Source organism: Haliotis rufescens, unplaced genomic scaffold (assembly GCF_023055435.1).
Source record: "Haliotis rufescens isolate VD_foot unplaced genomic scaffold, xgHalRufe1.0.p SCAF_6, whole genome shotgun sequence".
NCBI lineage: Eukaryota > Metazoa > Mollusca > Gastropoda > Lepetellida > Haliotidae > Haliotis > Haliotis rufescens.
In genome coordinates this window covers 25,082,539-25,108,671 of record NW_025964334.1, presented here as the reverse complement: position 1 = coordinate 25,108,671, position 26,133 = coordinate 25,082,539, and the positions used below count along the sequence as shown (strand labels likewise).

Below are 26,133 nucleotides of genomic sequence, written 5' to 3'. Positions count from 1 at the left end.
TAGATACTTTAGAAGCCAACCTCACTGATCTCCCTTGATTTTGAACACAAGTCTTTTAGCACCATACTGTATTTGTGGTCTCACTGACGTGGTAAACGTCCACGACCTGCATCACTAGTCTGTCAGCACCATACTGTATTCATGGGCCTCAGTAGCGTGGTAAACGTCCACAACCTGCATCACCAGTCTGTCAGCACCATACTGTATTCATGGGTCTCAGTTACGGGTAAACGTCCACGACCTGCATCACTAGTCTGTCACCACCATACTGTATTCATGGATCTCAGTTACGGGTAAACGTCCACAACCTGCATCACTAGTCTGTCAGCACCATACTGTATTCATGGGCCTCAGTAGCGTGGTAAACGTCCACAACCTGCATCACCAGTCTGTCAGCACCATACTGTATTCATGGGTCTCAGTTACGGGTAAACGTCCACGACCTGCATCACTAGTCTGTCACCACCATACTGTATTCATGGATCTCAGTTACGGGTAAACGTCCACAACCTGCATCACTAGTCTGTCAGCACCATACTGTATTCATGGGTCTCAGTTACGGGTAAACATCCACGACCTGCATCACTAGTCTGTCAGCACCATACTGTATTCATGGGTCTCAGTAGCGTGGTAAACATCCACAACCTGCATCACTAGTCTGTCAGCACCATACTGTATTCATGGGTCTCAGTAGCGTGGTAAACGTCCACGACCTGCATCACTTGTCTGTCTGCACCATACTGTATTCATGGATCTCAGTTACGGGTAAACGTCCACAACCTGCATCACTAGTCTGTCAGCACCATACTGTATTCATGGGCCTCAGTAGCGTGGTAAACGTCCACAACCTGCATCACCAGTCTGTCAGCACCATACTGTATTCATGGGTCTCAGTTACGGGTAAACGTCCACAACCTGCATCACTAGTCTGTCAGCACCATACTGTATTCATGGGTCTCAGTTACGGGTAAACATCCACGACCTGCATCACTAGTCTGTCAGCACCATACTGTATTCATGGGTCTCAGTAGCGTGGTAAACATCCACAACCTGCATCACTAGTCTGTCAGCACCATACTGTATTCATGGGTCTCAGTAGCGTGGTAAACGTCCACGACCTGCATCACTTGTCTGTCTGCACCATACTGTATTCATGGATCTCAGTTACGGGTAAACGTCCACAACCTGCATCACCAGTCTGTCAGCACCATACTGTATTCATGGGTCTCAGTAGCGTGGTAAACATCCACAACCTGTATCACTAGTCTGTCAGCACCATACTGTATTCATGGGTCTCGGTAGCGTGGTAAACATCCACAACCTGCATCACTAGTCTGTCAGCACCATACTGTATTCATGGGTCTCAGTAGCGTGGTAAACATCCACAACCTGCATCACTAGTCTGTCAGCACCATACTGTATTCATGGGTCTCAGTAGCGTGGTAAACGTCCACGACCTGCATCACTAGTCTGTCAGCACCATACTGTATTCATGGGTCTCAGTAGCGTGGTAAACGTCCACAACCTTCATCACTAGTCTGTCAGCACCATACTGTATTCATGGGTCTCAGTAGCGTGGTAAACGTCCACAACCTGCATCACCAGTCTGTCAGCACCATACTGTATTAATGGGTCTCAGTAGCGTGGTAAACGTCCACGACCTGCATCACCAGTCTGTCAGCACCATACTGTATTCATGGATCTCAGTAGCGTGGTAAACGTCCACAACCTGCATCACCAGTCTGTCAGCACCATACTGTATTCATGGGTCTCAGTAGCATGGTAAACGTCCACGACCTGCATCACTACTCTGTCTCCACCATACTGTATTCATGGGTCTCAGTAGTGTGGTAAACGTCCACATCCTTACATCACTTTGATGACCCTATCTCTGACATCAAACGGACACACTCTCATCCAACTGACATACAGTTCAAAGCACTTTTAGCTTACACTTACTGACCCAACCATTAATTATTTAAAAGATTCCACTCTAAGGTTCTATGCACTCAAAGAATACCTTACACATGAGCCCAAACTGGCTTGGGCAGAAGTCTTTTGCTAATTTCCATCACTAAACTACGTTATGTTATAATGTTAGGTGTCACAGACCATGTGAACTTGGCTAATTGTGTGCCGCCTATCCCCGAAGGTATGGCTCATTTCTTCTGCTTTCAGTCACAGACTGGTCCAGACTCAATAATTTACAGGCTACTGCAATATGGCTGGAATATTGCAGAGTGCGGCGTTACTCTCGTGTTCACTTATGGTATTTCATTATAATGTTACGATAAGAATAAAGATTGACTGTAAAGTTCAAACATGATTCAACACCAGTTAGTTGAAAATATTGCAGAACATCTGATGCCTCTTACACAAATCTTAATTCTCACAAAACGATGTTGAAACAGCAGTCAGGAAAACAGCATCACTTTGGAAGTGTCACATGATGTGATGGGACCATTGTGATGTCATCAGTTACCATGACCTCACAATCAAATGACATCAATTATCTCTCTGCCACTGAAGCTTGTAAGCTGTACATCTTACAGTCATGATGACTGCCTCCATGGTCTAGTGGTAGAGCGTCCGCCCAGAGAGCGGAAGGTCCGGGGTTTGATCCCCAGCCGCGTCATACCAAAAGACGTTAAAAGATGGTACTTGTTGTTACCCTGTCTGGCGCTCAACATTAAGGGGCTAAAACAAGGACTGGTCGGCTCGGAGTCAGTATACTGTGTCTGAGTGGGGTATTCATGTTAAACTGTGACATGGTATCTCAGTGGGCTAGCACTATAAATCGGCATGTCCGGTCTAGTACAAGCAGCCACACACACACACACGTGCATGCACGTCGCTATATAAGTGCAATAATCTTGGACGCGACGTTAAACCTCATTTCACCTACAGTCACGACACTTGTCATAACTGTTCACAAACTGAAACATTTGGCAGAATGATTTTGGGATGATAATAGAATTTCACTTTTTGGCTTCTGATATCAAATATTTCAACACTCATCGATAAGAGTTTAGAGCACCTCCGCAAACAACTTTTATCAAGGTGAGGTCGTATTTTGTCACAAGCTGGTTGGTGATTTTAGGACGTTTCCCACACTTGTGAGAACCATAAGCAAGTCACAAGTTGTGTCCCTTGACAATTTTCAGATTTTACTAGTGTTTCAAATTTATTAGAAAGCTTAGGGGTCAGTCGTGATATCAAATATATTGAACTTACAATTAGGAAGTAATGTAAAGTATAGCTATGAAATGTACCAGATCTCTAGTTCCCTAGGGAATGTATTGTAGTCCCTAGTTTACACATGCGTCAGAACCTCTGTCTCTTATTTTCGATAGTTTCATTAGGGCTATCATAAGTTTCTTAGCCTAGCCCAGCAGGAAAATGCATTGTAATTGCGCATTATAAAATCCAGCTATCTGATTGGCTAGACGCTGTCTTGTAGACACCCATGCAAGTGGGTCGTTCAGACGGTAGTGACGTCATGATGTCATATATCATCATCTGGTTATCACGTCATACTTGACCCTGTTCATATTACAAATAGAGAATATTGTATGAGTGTTCATGTCATACTAACAACGCGTGTCGGTCTGACGTGACGTTGATTAATGAATAATTTGCATACTCGTATATGCAAGGGGCCGACGTATGGTTCCTGTAGGAAGTGACAACTTGGAGGCGATGGCTTGCGGTATATACAGTTTTACTTTATACATGTAGATATATACATACAAAAGACACTATGTGCCAGGTCAGCACATAGTGGTAGTGGTTGTTGTCTAGGTGCCCCGGAGCACCCAGCCTAACCCTAGCTAGGCTAAGGGTAAGACCTTTCTTTTTCTCCTGCCTCTCAACCTCTCTGGACCAAGGCTTATATAGCCAAGGTCACCTGACATTTAGTAAGTAATAAATATAAATGTCAACAGTTATTCATCAGTGACATACTTGCACATCTCGTTCAGGATGGCAGACGGTCGATGTACACAAAAATGGGGATTAACAATTAGGATTAGCATCTTATAAATAACAGCAATTAAGTGTTTCAAGGCATATAGATGTCATGGCTCCAGGGTAATGAGCCTTTGCAATTAAATGTTCTTCAGACAATGGGTGTTGTAAATCAGTCGCTATGACAATACTATGCTTATGACATGAGTGTCTAAATTCTGGTATTTCCCGAGCAAAATATTAACTAACTCATTTACTCACTCACTCACTCAAGCTGCCAAACGTGGTCACCCATCCAGCTACTCTCTGCCACCATTGATGGTCAACAAGGACATATACATGTAGTAGTAAGACTATGTTCATTGGCTAAACTTTATTAACAATTGATGTATTTTTCTTCTTGAAGGGGCGCCCTGGTTGGCATATTGAGTGCTCTGTAATGGCTAGCTGTATCCATGGAGAGTCTATGGACATCCACACTGGAGGGATTGATCTCAAATTTCCGCATCATGACAATGAACTAGCCCAGGCAGAGGTAAGGCCACACATTTGTTATTTTTCGTTTCAGTCCCACCACCCCTACTGAAGAGCAGCTGGAAAAGAAGTAAATGAAACATGAAAATATTTATTTTTATTGTGTCTCCCGCTAGTAATATGGACCCTCTTATGAAATAGAAAATGTTATAAATCAATTCCATGTCTATCAATTGTCAGTGATTCAAGAAGCAAGCTGCAGTTTTAACTCCATGACAGAATGACTTTCAAATAAATAAATAAATAAATAAATAACACAGCTATTTATGTTTCTATTTGTTTCGACCGACCTTGTGGGGAAAATTTGGAATAAATCCATGAAACATAAAATTAAAACAGTTTGGCCTGAGGTTACCAATCATTCTGGTTATGATGTTGACTGGTTGTGCATCTTGTAGGGACTGGATCATGGAAGATACTCAATGGCGATAGTGTTTATGTAGGAGGATACTCTGATAGGAACTGAATTCTGCAACATCATCACTCTTCCATCCATGGCAATAGTACAGTTTATAAGTGTATTAGGAGGATACTCTCTGGTTACTCTGTATAATAGCTGATGAGAGTTGATTGATAAGTTCTAAAGCTCACATAGGAGGAATAGCAGTGAAATCTTTGTTGTGGAGTTACATGATGTCATAGATGTATGTCCACAAAAACTTGAGTCATGTAAGTAAATTGGGGGCTATTCAAATGCCAATCTGCATCTCATGTTGAGCTTCCTTCTTACTTAACGTGTGAAGATCAGGGGTTGAATAGGTCTTCAGCAACCATGTTTGCTGTAAGAGGCAACTATGCTTGTCGTAAGAGGCGACTATGCTTGTCGTAAGAGGCGACTATGCTTGTCGTAAGAGGCGACTATGCTTGTCGTAAGAGGCGACTATGCTTGTCGTAAGAGGCGACTATGCTTGTCGTAAGAGGCAACTATGCTTGTCGTAAGAGGCGACTATGCTTGTCGTAAGAGGCGACTATGCTTGTCGTAAGAGGCGACTATGCTTGTCGTAAGAGGCAACTATGCTTGTAGTAAGAGGCAACTATGCTTGTCGTAAGAGCAGGCTACCAGTATTGTTTTCCAGGTAGCCAGTGGTAAAATCAAGCAGTCAAGCCAATGTTGTAGGTAGCCAAAAGCATTAGAAATGATCTTTTATCAAATAACTATTATGGTATGTATACAAGTCATGGCACTAGTCTTGAAATTGTATATAAGTGGAAACTGTACTTGAGTTTTGTTATTTGTGACTCTAACAATGGTGCAATTTATGTTACTAGATTACATAGGTATATCCTTGCTTATCCAATAAATTATCAACTAAAATAAAATACTAATTACATTAATGTTTATGTATTTCGGTTCATTGTTGACTTTAGGAGGAATTTATTGTGAGTACAATTAGTAGCAGACATGTTGCGTCTAGATCTGTGTAGCAATAGAATTTTGTCACCACAAGATATTTTTCAAGGTAGTCATTTGGCTACCTCTGAATTTTAGACAGTAGACAAACTGAAATTTAGGTCGCATTGGCAACCATTTTAGTCGCAACTTTGAGGCCTGAAGACAGGATCGGGTGGTCAGGTTCACTGACTTGGTTGATGCACATCATCATATCACAAATGCGTGGATCAATGCTCAAGATGTCAATCACTGGATTGTCTGGTCCTGACTCGATTATTTACAGCCACTGTCATAAAGCTGGAATATTGCTGAGTGAGGCGTTAAACAACAATCTAACAAACAAACAAACAAGTTCTTATGTTGTGATGAACGCTGGAGCTGTTTGTGTCCAGGCTTACTATAAGAACAACCACTGGGTGCGCTACTTCCTCCACTCCGGTCACCTGACCATCGAGGGCTGCAAGATGTCCAAGTCCTTGAAGAACTTCATCACCATCAAGGACGCACTCCAGCGCAACAGCGCCCGACAGATCCGCCTGCTGTATCTCCTACACTCATGGAAGGACACACTGGACTACAGCCCAGAGACCATGGACACCGCTGTGCAGTACGAGAAGCACGTCAATGTAAGGAATCTCAGTCACATTTGTTAGCTCAACTGGGAAAAGAAGGATCTTACTTTTAGAACCATCTCTGTCATTGGGAGAAGTGAAATGGGGTTTGCAATGTGTATGTCTTTCCCTCTCTGTCTGTCTGTCTGTCTGCCTGCCTGCCTGTCTGTCTGTCATTGGGAGAAGTGAAATGGGGTTTGCAATGTGTATGTCTTTCCCTCTCTGTCTGTCTGTCTGTCTGCCTGCCTGCCTGTCTGTCTGTCATTGGGAGAAGTGAAATGGGGTTTTCCATGTGTATGTCTTTCCCTCACTGTCTGTCTGTCTGTCTGTCTGCCTGCCTGCCTGCCTGTCTGTCATTGGGAGAAGTGAAATGGGGTTTGCCATTGCGTTCAAGCACTTATATAGAGACATGTGTATGTCTTTGTCTGTCTGTCTGTCTGTCTTTCTCTCTGTCTGTCTGTCGCTCTGTCTGTCTGTCTGTCTCTCTGTGTGTCTGCTTGTACAAGCCAATACTAATGCCAGTTTTATTCTGCTACCCCACTGAGATACCAGTTTAACATGAATACCCCACTCAGACACAGTATACTGACTCCGAGTCGAGCAGTCCTTATTTTATCCCTGTCATACCGAGAGTCAGGCAGGGTAACAACATGTTTTAACGTTTAGTGTCTATCTCATTAAGAAAGTAAGCAGTCTATACACAAATGTTCAAATGTGGTTTTCATTTCAGGAGTTTTTTCTGACAGTAAAGGACATTCTACGCAACTCTCCAAGTAATGGTATTGCTGCATGGGACAAATGGACTCAGGAGGAGATAACTCTCAATGAAAGGTAAGGTTGAGGCCGTCTCAAGTCAGGCTACAGTTGTGGGGACAACACGGTCTACATTGTACACCAATAAGATCAGTTGGTCTTCCAGATGTTTCTATTGTTGGAATGTTCATATCTATAAATCAATCTCCTAGACTGATAAGTGATGACTTGTATTGGCCGCCATTCGGTCAAAAAATACAAAATTGAAATAAAGGACAAAAGTACGCAAATGTCCAATGTTACAAATAAAGAATGAATGTTACACATAAAGATGGGGATCCAATTTGTAAAAAAATACAAAGTTTAAAATATTTTTGTCCTTTATTTCAACTTTGTATTTCTTGACCAAATGGCTGCCCATAGAGTTGTCTGGTTTATTCTCATCAATGTCATGCGACAAACGCGATCGGGTGGTCAGGCTTACTGACTTTGTTGATGCATGTCATCGATCCCAATTGCGTGGATCAATGCTCATGATATTAATCACTGGATTGTCTGGTCCGACTCGATTATTTACAGACCGCCGTCATATAGCTGGAATATTGCTGAGTGCGGCGTTAAGCAACAAACAAACAAACAAACAAACTCAATATCATGTATGATACCTGCTGGATGAATTTGGCTACAGGCTTGTTAAGAACCATGTCAGAGACAGGCACCCACTATGCTTATGGGGTGGCATGACATACACCAACATGTCTCTCTTTCTGGTGAAATACAAGCACCGTAGTTTACAAGGAGGGATTGATGGGAATATCACTGGTCCAGCACAACATTTGCAATACAATTATGAATTGCCAGTTTTAGACAATTTCCACATGTTTCCTTATGCTTATTTTGGAAATATTCCAGCATTTTTCAATTGGCCAATCGGACTACCAAATTGTTAAACAACACACCTGAATAAATTCTACTGGTTGACCAGCATACTTGTCGAACCCTGGTGACCACTGCAAACATGTCGTAAGGGACGGGTCATTTATTACAGGGGGTGGGTCAGAGGTTTTTAAAACAGTAATTTGCTCAAAATAATGATCCACGCTTATGTTTGTCATGTCTTAGGATGACCCTCCCTATGTCCTTGTGAATTGTTTTCGTGGCCCTCCCCGAAAAGATAACATCCAAACACACTGTATATTTTATTTCAGAATGTCCATTTTTTCATGACCCTCCCCAAATACATGTATACTACTCAAAAGAAGTTAAGGATCACCTGATTCTTTCATATTGGTAATGTTAATCTGTCATGGCATGAGAGTAACTGTTGTAATATGAAAGAATCAGGTGATCCTTAACTTCTTTTGAGTAGTATATTATTTTGTATGACCCTCCCCATGAGACTGTCATATTTTGTGGTGACCCTCCCCTGATCCCCTGTGACCCACCCACCCCTGTAATAAATGAGCAGCCCCTGATCCTGTTCAACTGTTTATAGAGATATCACAATGAGGTAGATATGAAGAAACAGATCATTAAAGGAGAAAGTTGTGTTGCAGATATCTACAGAAGAGGGATGCTGTGAATGAAGCACTTTGTGGTCAGTAGCATGGCATGGTGCTTTATGATGTCAAAAAGAAATGAGCATTGTTAATCTTTATAAAGAGTTTTCTTATATTGTATACCACTTAAATGTTGACTAGCAATGATCACCACTTTGTTTGTCTGCTAACCCACAATTTAGTACCTGAATCTCGTTATATTAAACATTTTAGTACCTGTGAGGATCCGGGGTAGAATAGGTCTTCAGCAACCCATGCTTGCCATAAAAGGTGACAATGCTTGTTGTAAGAGGCGACTAACGGGATCAGGTGGTCAGGCTTGCTGGCTTGGTTGATGCATGTCATCGTATCCCACATGTATGGTATTGATGCTCATGATGTCAATCACTGGATTGTCGGGTCCAGACTCGATTATTTACAGACCACCGTCATATAGCTGGAATATTGCTGAGTGCGACGTTAAACAACAAACAAATCGTACCTCGATAACAAGGATCGTTGCTCAAAATATCGATCACTGGATTGTCTGGTCCAGGCTGGATTATTTACAGACTTCTGTCATGCATCTGGAATATTGCTGAATGCAGCATAAACAACAAACAAACAAAGACCAATCAATTGTCACCCCACTAAAAGATATGTGTTGAAGGATTGGGTAACATTATCACAGTGCCAGTTCACATGGTGTGTTTTTGTTTAGACAACATCGACACACGCACAGCACTGGAGCATGTACGAGAGCTGGTCTCCATAGGAAACAGTTACATCGCTAAAGCCAAGTCGGAGAAACGCAAGCCCAACAGACAACTCGTCTACAACATCGCTGCCTACATCACTCATCTGTTCAAGGTTGCTTGCTAATCATAGAAATGTTTGCTTAGATATTCTGTGAAAGTGTGGATTCATGTTGCTATAGTTAATTCTTATAGCAGTGAGTTATACCCAACTCACCCAATCATACTTTAATGTAAAAACCTGTGTTGTAAATCTGTGCAGCGGATTTACACAAAGCGTGCACACCGTTTTTTACGTTTATATCTACATAACACAAAAAATATTGAAGTCAATTCTTATAAATAAATATGGTCAGCAATAATGATTTCACAGACTGCTCATTTAATTATTAACACACACAAAACTGTAGACAACAGTACGAAATCAGTGCGTTGTTCAGCACAATAACGCAGCACAAGCCCCGTCAGCCAATCAGGAAACAGAAGTTTCTAAGTGAGCGTGGCTTAAGATTTTTTGTTTGTTGGAAACATAAATGCAACAAATATTGCTTGGTCAGCAAATCAAATGCCATGGAAGTGAATGCAATTTATTTGTAGTGCAGTGCAGTGCAGTGCAGTGTAGTGCATTGTAGTGCAATGTAGTAGGGGAAGTTTATTTCAGTATAAAGGCCACAGGCCAGGTACAATATAGATACATGTATTATATACAACGTGGTGGTACAATATCAAGAGGTACAGAGTGCAAAGTACAAATTAGTATTATAATAATGAAGAACGTAAAGATAGGGCATCTTTTATGTATTTAGCACATAATGACAAGGTTTCAATGTTAGAAGTTTGTAGTAAACTTCTAAGGGAGTACTCATTTTTGAAGTTACTGTTGGGAAAATATATGTGTCTTAAAATACTAACAAAAAATGTAACTCATCTTCTATAATATTTTACAAAAAGGACAAAACCTAAGGTTTCTAGGTACACCCTCCTGTCTACCTATATTTTTCATAATTTGTAATTCTCCAATTCTTAATAATATTAAAAATCTCCTTTGGTCTTTTTGGTGTATGTGAAGCAAGTGTGGTGTGGTGTGGTGTGGTGTGGTGTGGTGTGGTGTGGTGTGGTGTGGTGTGAGAAATATGATATCTGCTGTTAGTTAATGTTATTATAAACCGCTGAGGAATAATATAAACTATTATTGCAGGTGTTTGGAGCCATTGAAGGAGATGAAAGCATTGGCTTTCCAACAGGAGGTGCCCGTGCCACTGATGTGAGTAGAACACGTAACAAGACAACAAGTGGCAGGGCCTGATGTTCAGAGAAAATATAGAAAGTGGCAAATATGTCGAGTAAACCAACTTCCATCCCAGTTTCACTGTCACTAACCCAGTGCAAGAAGCATTACACTTGTCAGATGTATCATACACATCTACTGACATTGTTAAATATTGCTGAGTGTGGCGTTAAACAAGAAACAAACAAATAAAAAAATCTAAGTGTATTGTCACATGATCTATTCAGGGGTTAAAGTGGTTAAAGCGTTTGATTGTCACGCTGAAGACCCGGGTTCGATTCCTGACATGGGTACAATGTGTGAAACCCATTACCGGTGTCCCCTGCCGTGATATTGCTGGAATATATGCTAACAGTTGGGTAAAACCATACTCACACTCACTCACTCACTCATAATCGACAGTTGTCACACTCAATTATTAAGGGGTGCTTATCAGGGAACTCAGATGCTTACCATTTTGGTGAAACCCACGAGCATGGGTATGGTGCTGACAGACCAATAAACAAAATCAGGGTGAACCGGGATAAACTACTTTCATGATTACTTGCCTATAAAAAATAATTTTTATCGACTTGTGTTGATACATTTGATCTCAAAAGACATACAGGTGGGCTTCTCTATGTCTCGACAGCTTCTTGCATTGTTTTGTCCATTCCTCACTCACCATGATTGTGTTCTTGTGTCTTCTGATTGGGTGATATCAATCAGCTTCTTAATAAATGCAGTTTACTCCATATTGGAGTATTTTTTACTCTTATTCTGTCCTGGACAAGTTTGTACAATATTCATTTCAGTGTATATTTTCAACCTTGGTCATTTCTCCAACTTTCAAACTGTAACCGCTACTGTTGTGGTGTTGACACAGGTAGAGGAGACTGTCATGCCGTATCTGTCAACACTTGCCACATTCCGGGAACAGGTCCGTCAGACTGCTCGGGAAAAGAAAGGTAACACCAAAACAAAGATCTGTGCAGTTATCTATTTTCTTTACACACAGAACGTATTGCCAAATGCAAATGGCAACAGGTTAATTACAGATTGGCTGGTGACAGTTGAAAGTTTTGAAAGAAAGGATGTGTGGTGTGAGAGACTATTATACTCAACCCTCTAAACTTGCTCCTGCAGCAACGGCCATCTTGCAAATGTGTGATGACATCCGCGACAACGTGCTGCCGAATCTTGGGGTTCGACTTGAAGACCACGAGGGTCAGCCCCCTGTCATTAAACTCGTCGACCGAGATACGCTACTCAAGGAGAGGGAGGAGAAACTGCGGGTAAGTTGTCAGTCATAATCAACTGTGAACATGACAGACAAGGATGGCCACGGCCACTAAAGTACTCACGGAAATGGAAAAAAATCTGTTTTGCTGGATTTAATAATCGACACAAAGCATTACGTAGATGGAAATACAAAACAACAAAACAACTGGAAAAGTACTAGTCTGGATACTAGTCTCAATACAAAATGTACTTTACAGGAGGTAATTTGTAGGCACTTTCAACATTCAAAAATAAAACAAGTCCAAATTGACATGGCAGAAACAGGCTATAGGCACTATGCAAATTAGCCTGGAAAAAAAGTTATCAAAACAACAATAAAAATAACAGCTATGTTTATGTACATAATAATAATGACATGTAAGTTGTTGTTTGAGAAGGGAATATGTTACTTTTACGTTCTGATATTTTTTGACAATGATTCACTATCCCACAATGCCACTCACAAATCACTAACCACTGACAAATCACATGCACGTGGTTTTTAAGCACCTGTTTTCACCTGTCGTCAAGGTGTCATAGGTCATGGGCATTCACCTTGATCTACTAACACATGGTTATGCTCAGTTTCACAATAGTTTGTTTTGTTCATATTTTTACTCACTTTTACGTGTAAAAAGACATAAAACCCTTTGATACGCTGTATTTGTATCAAGGCCAAATTAGTACTAATTGAGTTGTTTGAATATTTATATATTTTGTATATTAACTGCATTTATTTAAGATCTGAGATAAAAAAAACAGTTTTTTTTCATTTCCGTGAGTACTTTAGTAGGTTAGTCGTAGACTAATGAAAGTCCAGAGAAATATAGGGTGTGAGATATTACCAGTATATCAGTAAATTGAGGTTCATTCTTTCCTCGATAAGTATCACAATATTATTTTTTCATGTTCGATATATCAGGTGATATCAAATTGGGATATTTATGATGTGTTTAATATTATAAACTTGCCAAATATTTGGTTGGTTCTGAATCAAGAATTTAGAATTATACAATATATCGTGATATGCATCGGAATACGACCTTGTGCATTGCAAAATATTGTGATATACTTTAAACGTCTAAGGTGCCGCTCTTAGCTCCCAAGACTGCATCCCTCGGACATGCCGGTAACCTGTGATCTTGGATTCGAAAAAATCCCGGTTTGCCCCGATTATGTATCAAGGTTTGCCAGCACCATACCCGTGCCCGTGGGTTCACCAAAATGGTAAACGTCTGAGACTTGCATCACTTCCCACATTAACTGGAAAACTGTTCAAAGCAGCGTTAAACCCAACTCACTCACTCACTCTTGTCTTGTAGGTGGAGCAGCAGAAGAGGGAAGAGAAGGAGAGAAAGAAGAGGGAACAGGAAGCAGCCAAAGTAAGTAAAGACGTCCGCTTCTGCGACAGGAGGATACTGGTTCAACCATCCACGCTGATATTTCCCAAGAGTGAAAGTTATTTATCCACTAGAACAAATAATATAATTCGTGTAAATAATTCTACACTGAATGTATTGTTTGTTTGTTTGTTGTTTAAGGCCGCACTCAGCAATATTCCAGCTATATGATGGCGGTCTGTAATTAATTGAGTCTGGACCAGACAATCCAGTGATTGACACCATGAGCATTGATCCATGCAATTGGGATACAATGACATGCATCAACCAAGTCAGCGAGCCTGTCCACCTGATCCCGTTAGTTGCCTCTTATGACAAGCATGGGTTGCTGAAGACCTATTCTTTCCTGGATCTATACGGGTGTGAATGTGTTTAAATATTGCAAAGATGAAATCTATGAAATTCAGCATAAAAATCCTGATTGTTTCTCTTGACTTCCATGGTAACAATGATTTGACCTGTGTGTACACTCCTGCTGCACATACTCAGTGTTTGTACCTCTGTCGTTGTAAGGCTGCCAAGGAGGCGCTCAAGAGGATTCCACCTGGTGAACTCTTCAGGAAGGAGACAGATAAATATTCAGCCTTCGATGAGCGGGTGAGACTGCAGGCATATTTGTTATAAATGTTCTGTTCCCAGATACATACTACAGTTTCATCAGACAGTAATCACTAGTTTCATACGATGGTTTACGATCAATACAGTTTCATCAGAAAGTATGTGATGACTAGTTTCATACTATGGTTTACGATCAATACAGTTTCATAAGACAGTTTTGGGGGGCACGGGTGGCCCAGTCGTCTAAGGCGCCGCGATTCACTGTGCAGATTGTGTATGATTGTGGGTTCGAATCCCGGTTCACCCGGATTATGTTTCTAGGTTTGTCAGCACCATACCTGTGGTCGAGGGTTTCAACGAAGTGGTAAACGTCTGAGACCTGCATCACCTTGGGCTTTCCTCCCACATTAAGCTGACACGCTGTCATGTAACTGGAATACTGTTAAAAGCCACGTTAAACCCAACTCACTCACTCACTCAGTTTAACTGGTCTAAAAAATCTCAAATATTTTTGTCATTCAAAACATACTTACAAAATTTAAAGCTTCGTGTTTCACATATGGTAGCAGGTTGGGGGTTTGATTGGCCACACCATACTAAATAATGGTCCTTGTTGTTACCCTGCCTGGCACTTGGCATTAAGGGGCTAAAACAAGGACTCTTTGGCTCGAAGTCAGTATACTTTGTCTGAATGGGGTATTCATGGTAAACTGCGGCATGGTATTTAAGTGGGTTGGCACTATAAAACTGCTCATAGTCGGAATGTGTGTGTACACGCATACAGCCATATAAGTGCAATAATATTGAACAGGTCAAAGAGGGTGAAACACTGAACTTCATGTAACATATATAGAGATAATAATACGAGCATGTGTGTCATACTGATTTCATGAAACGAGTGTCAAAATTCTTGTATTTTCCAAGCGAGAGCGTGGGTAATACATGAATTCTAACATCAGTTTTTACTTAAAATCAGTATGACACACATGTGAGTGTAATAATTTCTTTATTACCAATTCTTTAATCCTTTTGAGCTCCCTCATAAAAATGCACTGATGACCAACGCTGTCCTAGAAAAGCACAATTTGTCGAATGACGTCAACAATCTTCAGCTATGACATTATTCCGACCTAAAGTCACAATAAGATTCGTATGATATCAACACTGACCTCCAAATCACGGAAACAATAACCTCGTGCGCGAGAAGTGATATTACACTAGTGCACATACGATTTTTATGAACTCAGTTATGTCTCACCCTATGGGTACTAAGTTAGTACTATTTCCGGCTTAGTTCACGAGAAAATACACACGGTAATCTTAATTTCTGCATATAAAACAATGCCTTTGAGAGCAGGAAATACATTTTAAATGGTAAAATCATCATGTCTAGTGATGTTTTATATCAAATTTCATACTTTTATTGACCAAGTTTGTTATGCCTGTTTATTCACCTGAAGTCGTTGAAGGGATACGATAACGCTCATCAATTATTTGGACCCTGAAGGTAGCGTTGTTTGTTTTATAAAATGTCCGGACAGAAAAATTTAAATGTCCGGTAAGCAATATTTTAAATTGGACATTTGAGATTCCAAATCGGACATGTCCGGCGCATATGACCGTTTCCGGACCCCTGGTACTAACACAATGACTTGTCTCTGATCCGCTCCTTCCTTGCTCTACAGGGGATGCCTACCCATGATGCTGCTGGGAAGGAACTGGCTAAATCAGCTCTGAAGAAGCTCCAGAAGTTGTACGATGCTCAGGAGAAGAAATACAACGAACATCTGAAAACCTTGGAGAAAGGTGACGATAGCAGTCAGGGGGCCGCGGCAGCTCCTTGATGCCGACCTGACCCACAGCACCAGGCTCTTACCACATTGTGTCATGTGTGCTTAGAAATGTTGCAGGTGTAATATTGAATGTCAGTATGCAAGTGTAAGTCGGTCTGTAATGCTCATCATCTGGCACAGTAATATGCTTCCAAACTTTTTTGTATCCTGAACATTGTAACAAGGATGGAGTGTCTCTGTATCTACAAAAATATTTAAGTTTTTATTAGTTGATTCTCAAGCACCCAATGTCATCTCGAGAGAGTAGACAACTCATTAATAAGTCTTGGCGTGTAGTAATTTATTCACAGTGACTGCATATTGGATGTTTTTATTTGTGTGTTTACTGGGCACATGTGTAAACTTAATGTGTGGTTCTAAGATGCCCCGCAAGCGTCCACGTGCTTTAACTGTAATAGTTCAGGGCAAAACTATACTTTATTACACTACATATATACATACTTCATAACTGTGTACTATATCACAGGGGGGCACGGGTGGCCCAGTTGGGTAAGGTGCCATGATTTGCTGTGCAGAGTTGCGTTCCTTAGACAGGCCAGAAACCTATGATCGTGGGTTCGAATCCCGGTTCGCCCCGATTATGTTTCTAGGTTTGTCAGCACCATACCCATGCTCGTGGGTTTCACTGAAGTGGTAAACGTCTGAGACCTGCATCACTTCAGGCTTTCCTCCTACATTAAGCTGACATGCTGCGATATAACTTGAATACTGTTAAAAGTGGCGATAAACCCAACTCTCTCACTCACTATATCGCAGTCCTAGTGCAGTAGTACCCAGAGCCCATTCACCTCTTTAGGTTCAGTGAGGAAGTTGCGTCACCTTTTGACTCTAAATTCCAAAAGAATTTCTCTGGTCCAAGAATTTATGTATATGTCCCTTCTGAACAAGGTCAAGATTCAGATGTTGAAGTGTTCTGCCCTATTGCAGTGTGTAAAATAGCTGCTAGCCCATGGCTAGTCACATTCCGGTCAGGCTAAAGACTCAATAAAATGTCTGTTGATAAACATTTTAATGGTGATTTTTAACCCCATCATCTGGTCTGTCTGTTCATCTGTAATTTGTTTTTGGAGCATAACTTGAAAACCATAAGATTTTTCATCCAAATTTGATACATGTATTAAGCAGGGGATGAAGTGGTGCCTTTTGCTATTGTGAGGGCCAGGGGGATTTGTCATCTTCTGACGACTCTTGTTATTTTATGCACACATTCTAGTTATACAAAGTAAGGAAGTTCACCTGTTTCTGTAGATTAAAATTAGAGTAGAATTGATATCCATAAAGATTGGAGGTAGCGAAACCACTTTGTAATACTTGACTCATGATATGCAGTTTGATTTTACTTTATTGATACAGAATCGGTTTATATAGCAAGTGAAATTTGAAAGTAGCTACCGGTACTAACTACTGTATTCGACGTAATAAGCACCCAGGGCACTCTCAAAATTAGAAATACGGGGCTATTATTAGAATATATTTTTGGTGAAAAAAAAACAGAGTTGAAAGATTATAAATTTCAAGGTTTATGCACCTGAAAAGATACAAAAGAAAAGTCTGTGCGTATTATACACGACATATATTTTTCCCGAATTTAATTGCCCATCATTAAGGGTGCATATAACACATGAGTGCGTATTATACATAAATAAATATGTCTTGTGTACATTGATCAATTGGAAGGGGTGCTAATTGGGATTGTTCACTAGCAATTGTATTAGCAAATATCACCGAGGGCACTTATTAGTGTGGGGCGCTTATTACGACGAATGTGGTATTAAGGTTAGTTAGCCCACCTGGTCAGCAATATTTGATACAACTTAACACACTGCCTCTATGCCAAGATTTCATATAATTTCATTGGACAAGTATTTTTTTTAAAACTGTGTTATGATAGTGGAAGAATTCTGGGTATTACTTGCGATATTTTACTGAATGGTGTTCTATTGCACAGGATAATCACGGATGATATCAATCCTGCAATTCTATAGTTGTCTTTTGACTCAGGTATTGCAACATTCCTCAGGCTTTTTAACTTTGAGGTAGAAATGTGAATTTTGTTATAGTGGCACAAAGAAAAGTTGAGTGTTTGTACTTACAGGGATTTATCCAGTCCTCCAGACGGAGTGCCCTGGCAGGACAGTTGGGAACAATCATTATTTGGTTCAAAATTGGGATTTTAAAAACGAATTATTTTCTTCAAAGCAGGGTGTACCGATATTAACATTGCATTTTACATGTTCAATGCAATAATCTAAAAAAAACCATTAAAATCTCTTCCTCTATATTGGTCCTGTAATCAGTGAAATCCAAGTCACCTTACAAAGCCATAACATTAGTTGTTATGCATATGTTTAATTAATATTATAACACCATATTGACATGAAATCAGAAATTTTAAATTCAAATTTGGGAATATTCGCAGACATTTGCTGCGGACTTGGGGCTGAATACCAGCCTCTGACAGTCTAGTTAGAACCCTGACATGTGTCAGTGATAGATATTAACGGACACAGTCCACTCACCTGATGACTGAATACCAGCCTCTAACAGTCTAGTTAGAACCCTGACATGTGTCAGTGATAGATATTAACTGACACAGTCCACTCACCTGGTGACTGAATACCAGCCTCTAACAGTCTAGTTAGAACCCTGACATGTGTCAGTGATAGATATTAACGGACACAGTCCACTCAACTGGTGACTGAATACCAGCCTCTGACAGTCTAGTTAGAACCCTGACACGTGTCAGTGATAGATATTAACGGACACAGTCCACTCACCTGGTGACAACATGTCAGAAAAACAACAGTTTCAAATTTTGCTAGTCCCCAATTAACCTGTAACACTAGTCAAACTGGCCTAGGTTAGCCAACACTCTCTGTTCCTTGTTTCAGCTTGTGCATTGTATCATTACCTTAGCCTTATATGTTGTGTGCTTGTTCGTATTTTGAAACTGGACATTTAGGAACATGTAATGATATACCGTAGCTAGAAGTGTTTAGAAATCAGTGCAGCAACTGTAGCACATGTCAGCATGTATAGAATGATCAGAGGACAACAAAATCACAACTAGGAGGGTCCAAACCCTTTAAGAGGGGATAGTTATTAAACACCCAAAGAAATTACTGTCAACATTATAAGGGTGACGCTATTTTTTTCAAGGCATTATCATATGCAGAAGCCTGAGGTCTTCCATAAACTGCCCGACGAAGGAAGGCAGTTGAAAAGTCCAAGGGCTTCTGCAAATGATAATGCCCTGAAAAATTGTGTTACTGTTATTATAGCTAAAATGGATGGAATTTGTTATCAAATAAAAAGAAACAACAATATCGGTTTTGAAACATTTACTGCAATCAACACAAATGTCACTGACCCACTTTTACAAATATGGAAAGCGTCACAGAACAAACAAGATGATGTCACTATTGATCGTGTCGTCACCTATCCCTACCCTATGACATCACCTAACAACGGGAGTGATAATGGCCTGTCGTCAGGCAATATGAGGGCATTATGAAGTTACAGTGGCCCACTGATTTCTGATAAGATGCGGGCGGTTTAATGATAATTCTATCCATTTTAGCTATAATAGAGAACAAGTCATCGTCGGCGGAAACAGATTCCATTGGGGTTAAAAGGCAAAAGAGTGGGGAAATAATATGAATGGGTGACTGAAAATCAGTGATGACACCATGTGTTTGTGAAACCTGTTGAACTTTTCTCAAAATTTGAGCAATTAGAAAACGCAAACTATGAAAGAAACATAACTGAATATTTTTATTTAGGAAACACACAATTATGGGCGGAATATGCATGTTATTAGAAGTTCACAGATAAATAAACATATTTGTGGATGTCGTTCTTGCCGGACGGTAGAGGGGGTGTATAACTCTGGCGTCAGGTTGAGTATCCATGCTGGTCACAGCAAGGCTTGGTATTTTCTAGAATCGTGACTGTAGGATATTTTAGCGTTTTTATACATTTTTGCATAATTCCTGCAAAAGAATGAAACTGCTGACTAGTGATGTTTTATCAATTATATTTACCAATATATGAGTCTTGATACATTTTAGCTGGTTTGTATACCTTTCACGGTATCACATTTTGTTTGTTTTTGTCAATATAATAGGTTGTCCAACTATTAACTATCCATTTGCTCAACTTGCAATGTGTCATGACCTCTCTCATCTACAAAACTGAGCTCTTTGAGGGCTATTGAATTCTTCAGAAGTAAACTTTTCATTGCCCCATATTGAGATGATTTTGTATTAATGAAACCACTGTTTGTCACGAGAGCAAATGCCACATTAGAACCACCTCGAAATCACAAGTGAATTTTCACAATCTGTCAATATATGTCCATGCTAAATAGTTACTATTAGACCACAATAAATTAATTTATAAGATTTTCATCAATATAAATATAAAACATGACTGGAGGCATTTTATTTTTTATATTTATCTTTTACACATACTTATCAAGGCATCTGTGAACATTAACTGTCAGTGACTGAATTCGCATGAATTATGACTGTTTAGTAGGGCTATGAATACTCCTCAAAAGAAGTTAAGGAACACCTGATTCTTTCATACTACTATAGTTAATCTGTCATGGCATGATAGATTAACTACAGTTATAAACTCAAATAAACCACTGATTTTAGTTTGTTATAACCGTAGTTGGTTATAAGCATACATACAACATCTATACAGCAAATGGCTGGGACCAAATATTACGTTCGTAATATCCGTCAGTTCGTTATAAGCATTTTCGTTATAAACATATCTTACTGTATACTAATATAAAATAAGCAAGTGTTCTTAAACTTCTTTTGAGTAGTATATATGGTGTATTTCATCATGGAAAAGGGGAGTGGTTAAAGCGTTTGCTCGTCACGCCGAAGACCTGGGTTCGATTCCTGACATGGGTACAATGTGTGAAGCCCATTTCTGGCGTCTCTCGCCGTGATAATGCTGGAATATTGCTAAAAGCGGCATAAAACCTAACTCACTCACTCATCATGGAAAGAAGAAGTGAACAGACACAGCAATGTTGAGCTGTGGGTACAGGGGGACAGTAACATGTAAGACTGGATGTTTGGTATTTATACCAGCGGGGTGAAAATCTTATAATTAATTTATTCTGCTGCTTATGATCATGTTGTATGCTGTCTATGTAGGATTTCAGAGTTGTACATTGATGCTATATACCGGGCTCCAGATAAGCCCATATTTGGGCAAAATATAAATCATCATAACCCAATTAATTTTGAGTTTGGGGTGGTCTGGTAGCCTAGTGGTTAAAGCGTTTGCTCGTCACGCCGAAGACCCGGGTGCGATTCCCGACATGGGTACAATGTGTGAATTCCATTTCTGGTGTCCCCCGCCGTGATATTGTTGGAATATTGCTAAAAGCGGCGTAAAACCATACTCACTCACTCACTAATTTTGAGTTGTTTGCATATAAATAGATATTAAACACCCTACAGTATGACACTGTAGTCACCCAAGAGCCTTTTCATCTTGCATACCTGAATCTCTTTACTCATCTACATGTACTGATGGATGCAGGCATCATCTCGCCTAGACTCTGCTGGAGGGAATACGACACACACATGCATCACCTCGCCTAGACTCTGCTGGAGGGAATACGACACACTAGACTCTGCTGGAGGGAATACGACACACACATGCATCACCTCACCTAGACTCTGCTGGAGGGAATACGACACACTAGACTCTGCTGGAGGGAATACGACACACACATGCATCACCTCACCTAGACTCTGCTGGAGGGAATACGACACACACATGCATCACCTCACCTAGACTGCTGGAGGGAATACGACACACACATGCATCACCTCACCTAGACTCTGCTGGAGGGAATACGACACACACATGCTTCATCTCGCTTTTTGCGGGGCGGTCGGGTAGCCTAGAGGTTAAAGCGTTCACTCGTCAGTCACGCCGAGGACCCGGGTTCGATTCCCGACATGGGTGCAATGTGTGAAGCCCATTTCTGGTGTCCCCCGCCGTGATATTGCTGGAATATTGCTAAAAGCGGCGTAAAACCAAACTCACTCACTCACATCTTGCTTTTTGCAACTGACACTTATAATGAGCTGATGCAACATGAGCTCATGAACAGAAGAAAATTACGAGTTACCTGAAACAACATTTTATGTACAATTATTTTTTAAAATGTCTACTCATTGTGTTAAAAAAATGGGTCCAAGGAAGTAGAGTATATTCAGTACCCAATGTGACTGGTAACAGAGTTGATGCTCAGTGACTCAGAACACTGTCTGGAGCCCGGTATACAGCCATGATGTGGGGGAGGTGACACTCCCCTCGTCTTCTACCACCAACTTTTTATGTAACCATTATTAGCACCAAGTGGAAGTAACTGAAAATAAACACATCACAGAACATGATGTTTCGTCTTATTTGTTTAATTTTCTGTATATGAAATCCACTAGACTACAGAGGCGGTCCCACTTCAAGTGAAGACCATCAGCATGGTTATGACTGAGGATTCAGACGAACCTGGGATTCTAACACAATCATTGGATTCTAGCTTGACTAAGGGGCGCAACTCTGCTCAGCAACTGGTGGCACCTTGCCAAGCCAGGGGGCCAGAAGATGTACATCATGTATATTGGACACTGAACAAACTAAATGATGCCTTAAGTTCACAGCACACACATAAAAATGTGGCGAATGCAAATGGTCCTCACATTATTATCACTGTAATGTCTGGCCCAGACTCCATTATTTACAGACAAGCATCATATAAGGAAGAGAATTTATGGATGTCAACTTATTTATTATGAGGAACACATCCTTTCAGAGTATATAACTCTATTTCAGAGTATGTAACTCCATCATCGTTGTGTTCCTCATAATAAAGACGTTGACATCCATAAAATCTCTTCTTTATGTGTGTTTACCCCTGAAGATCCGGGGTAGAATAGGTCTTCACAACCCATGCTTGTCGTAAAAGCCTACTAACGGATCGGGTGGTCAGGCTCGCTGACTTGGTTGATGCAGGTCATGATCCCAACTGAGTGGATCGATGCTCATGATTTCAATCACTGGATTGTCTGGTCCAGACTCGATTATTTACAGACCGCCATCATATAGCTGGAATATTGCTGAGTGCAGGGTTAAACAACAAACCAAACAACCTTATGTGTGTCACTTCTTAATTCCATTCAAAGACTTGAAGCCTCATATCTGGAATGTTCCTGTGTGGAGTTAAACAACAAACAAAATATTACCAGTAACGCATGAATCGTTATTAAACTGTTATACAAGGTAGTATAATTATGTCAATATGTCAAGCCTGCATGAACTATTTATGTATGTAACTTAATGCCCTAATTTCCAGTGTAAAATGTTCTGCAAATTATCGAGTGTTCGTCGCCCTAGCATTACGTAAATGTCACTCCTATTTTATATACACCAGCAATTTGGCAATTTAGGAAATTTGATTTATGTCGTTCAAAGACCACTGTGTATGTCTGAATGTTTACTACGCAGATCAACCTTGCAGTTAACAAATACCGAAGTTATACAGGGACAACGTCTCAGTGTAATACCTGGCACTAAACACCGCGTCTACACCAAGTCTAGACCACGTCGGGGGGCACGGGGGGCCCAGTCGTCTAAGGCGCCGCGATTCGCTGTGCAGAGTTGCGTCCCTTGGGCATGCCAGAAACCTATGATTGTTGGTTCGAATCCCAGTTCGCCCCGATTATGTTTCTAGGTTTGTCAGCAGCATACCCATGCTCGTGGGTTTCAACAAAGTGGTAAACGTCTGAGACCTGCATCACTTCAGGCTTTCCTCCCACATTAAGCTGACACGCCGTGATATAACTGGAATACTGTTGAAAGCGGCGTTAAACCCAACCCACTCACTCACTCTAGACCACGTCGATACCCAGGCTGGCAATAGGCACAATGCGATGGTGCATGTTTTGCTTGTTTCTGGTTTTAAGACAGCACTCGGTAATATCCCAGCTATACGACGGCGGTCTGGGAATAACCGAGTCTGGACTAGATAATTCAGTGATTGGCATCATGAGCATCGATCTACAAAAGTGGGATACAATGACTTGCAATCAACCAAGTCAAGGGGCCTGATCACCAGATCAAATTAGTCGCCTCTTACGACAAGCAATTGTTGCCTGGAACCTTAGTTTCTGACCTGGAATCCCTACGCGTGCGTGGATCATTTTGAATGGTGAACGCTTTCTACAAACATTTCCGTCACATCAGACACACATTGTACATATTTCTTTAATATTATATTTCCTGTACCAACTCTACATTTCTACATTGTCAACATGTAGACGATCCATCTCACTTTTTAAACTCTTGTTACTCTGTTTCCCATCTGGACGAAGATTTCTCATTCCGAAAGTAAAATCTAAACGACCCATGCCCCCTTTTATTCCAGTTAGCATATCACTTTTAAACAAATGTAAATCCTAGTGTTTTTAAGTCATTTAACCCAATATCTACAGTAGCACTTGAATCGTTAACCTTTAAGACTTGTAATGCGCTTAATACATGTTCCACGTTACGTCTATGTTCTAAAGGTGTATTTGTATTCGTTTAATCCCCTCTATGTATTATGTAACATGTGTGACACTCTAATATATAAAGAATTCCTTACAGGCAATGAGGCTTTATCTTATATTATCTTATCTTATCTTATAATCAGAAACGATGTCATGTATATGTTCATATCCACGTAGATGAGGTATGTAATGGCCAGATTGATGATAATATTCGTGGTAACAACTGAATTAGCTCAGTATACTCAACTAAAAAAGTTCCCAGGGTATACTTATTCATCATATTGTGACTCTGTTAGAAGAACATCAGTATTCCCTTTGTCTTTGAACGTTTCAATTGTTCTTTATGGGCTGAAAATGGACTCATACTATTTCTAAAGATTTTTACACAATTTCAAATTCTGCATGATAATTTGTGTGTTCTTTAAGCAGTTACAGTGAAATGTTTGGTAATTCGTGTGTTCTTTACACGAGTGATAGTGAAGTGTTTGGTAATTCGTGTGTTCTTTACACGAGTGATAGTGAAATGTTTGGTAATTCGTGTGTTCTTTACTCGAGTGATAGTGAATTGTTTGGTAATTCATTTGGTGATATGTTTGGTAATCTTACTGCGGGTAATTCGTGTTCTTTACAATGAAATATTTGGTTATTTTAATAAGTCATTCGGACATCAGGCATGTACCGCTGTTTGAAAGAGAAACTAGATTTGAAGTGGGATATATTTTTCTTACCCCAACACGCACTAATACGGCATTATACTACACCAGTCTGTCTTAACTATCGGTTCGTTGTTTACACAGGAGGCTGAGCAATAGGTGAAGCCATAATAATGAACCAGAGACCATAAAATAGATTGTATGGTCCCTGAATGTCATGATAGTCATATGCCACCACTTATGGCTTTCTTTCCACATCAACCTGACAATGCGCGATACTGTTGAAAGCGGCGTTAAATTCTAGCGTCACTACTCTTTATTTCCAGCGAACTGACAAATGTCTACAACCACCACACCGTCACGAATACACTTCCCGGTATATAAACTACGGATAGGCGAGGTGAGGAGTGAATATATTATTTGGAAATGATTCCATGTCATTTGATTGGCTGATAATAGAATGGGCGGGGCTTGTTTTGCATTTTGCGCTGAATGGTTTCACTGATTTAGTATCGTCTACTTTGTGTGTGTGTGTCAATGTATAAATAAGTACTCTATGAAGTTATTCTTGTAGACTTATTTACTTAAGAATTGTCTTCAATATGTTTTTACGTTTATAGTGTCAGTGAGTGAATATTACGCCGCTTTAAGCAATATTCCAGCAATGTCACGGCGGGAGACACCAGAAATGGGCTTCACACATTGTACCCATGTCGGGAATCGAACCCAGGTCTTCGGCGTGACGGGCGAACGCTTTAACCAGTAGGCCACCCCACCGCCCTGTAAATGATTAAATAAGTAGTCTGCGAAGTTATTATTGTAGACCTATTTATAAGAATTTCTTCAGTTTGTTTTTGCGTTTATAGAGGTAAAAACCTGCAGCACGCTTTGGGTAAACCCACTGCGCAGTTTTTACGTTCATACCTATGACCGCAGTTCTCAAGTGAGTGGGTTTATGCCGTTTTTAGCTGTATTATAGCCTATAA

At 40.4% G+C, this 26,133-nt stretch overlaps 1 protein-coding gene across 1 annotated transcript in view; it reads left to right on the top strand.

Moving 5' to 3' along the window:
- LOC124111431 (cysteine--tRNA ligase, cytoplasmic-like) overlaps positions 1-22,338 on the top strand; it is a 283,163-nt gene extending 260,825 nt beyond the window's left edge. Inside the window, exons 11-21 of the mRNA XM_048386259.1 lie at positions 4,373-4,501; positions 6,286-6,519; positions 7,235-7,335; positions 8,814-8,854; positions 9,517-9,665; positions 10,749-10,814; positions 11,704-11,785; positions 11,964-12,112; positions 13,421-13,480; positions 14,012-14,095; positions 15,742-22,338. Coding sequence (XP_048242216.1) covers positions 4,373-4,501; positions 6,286-6,519; positions 7,235-7,335; positions 8,814-8,854; positions 9,517-9,665; positions 10,749-10,814; positions 11,704-11,785; positions 11,964-12,112; positions 13,421-13,480; positions 14,012-14,095; positions 15,742-15,900 — 1,254 coding nt within the window. The 3' untranslated portion in view covers positions 15,901-22,338. The remainder of the gene's footprint in view (positions 1-4,372; positions 4,502-6,285; positions 6,520-7,234; positions 7,336-8,813; positions 8,855-9,516; positions 9,666-10,748; positions 10,815-11,703; positions 11,786-11,963; positions 12,113-13,420; positions 13,481-14,011; positions 14,096-15,741) is intronic.
- Positions 22,339-26,133: the final 3,795 nt, after the last annotated feature.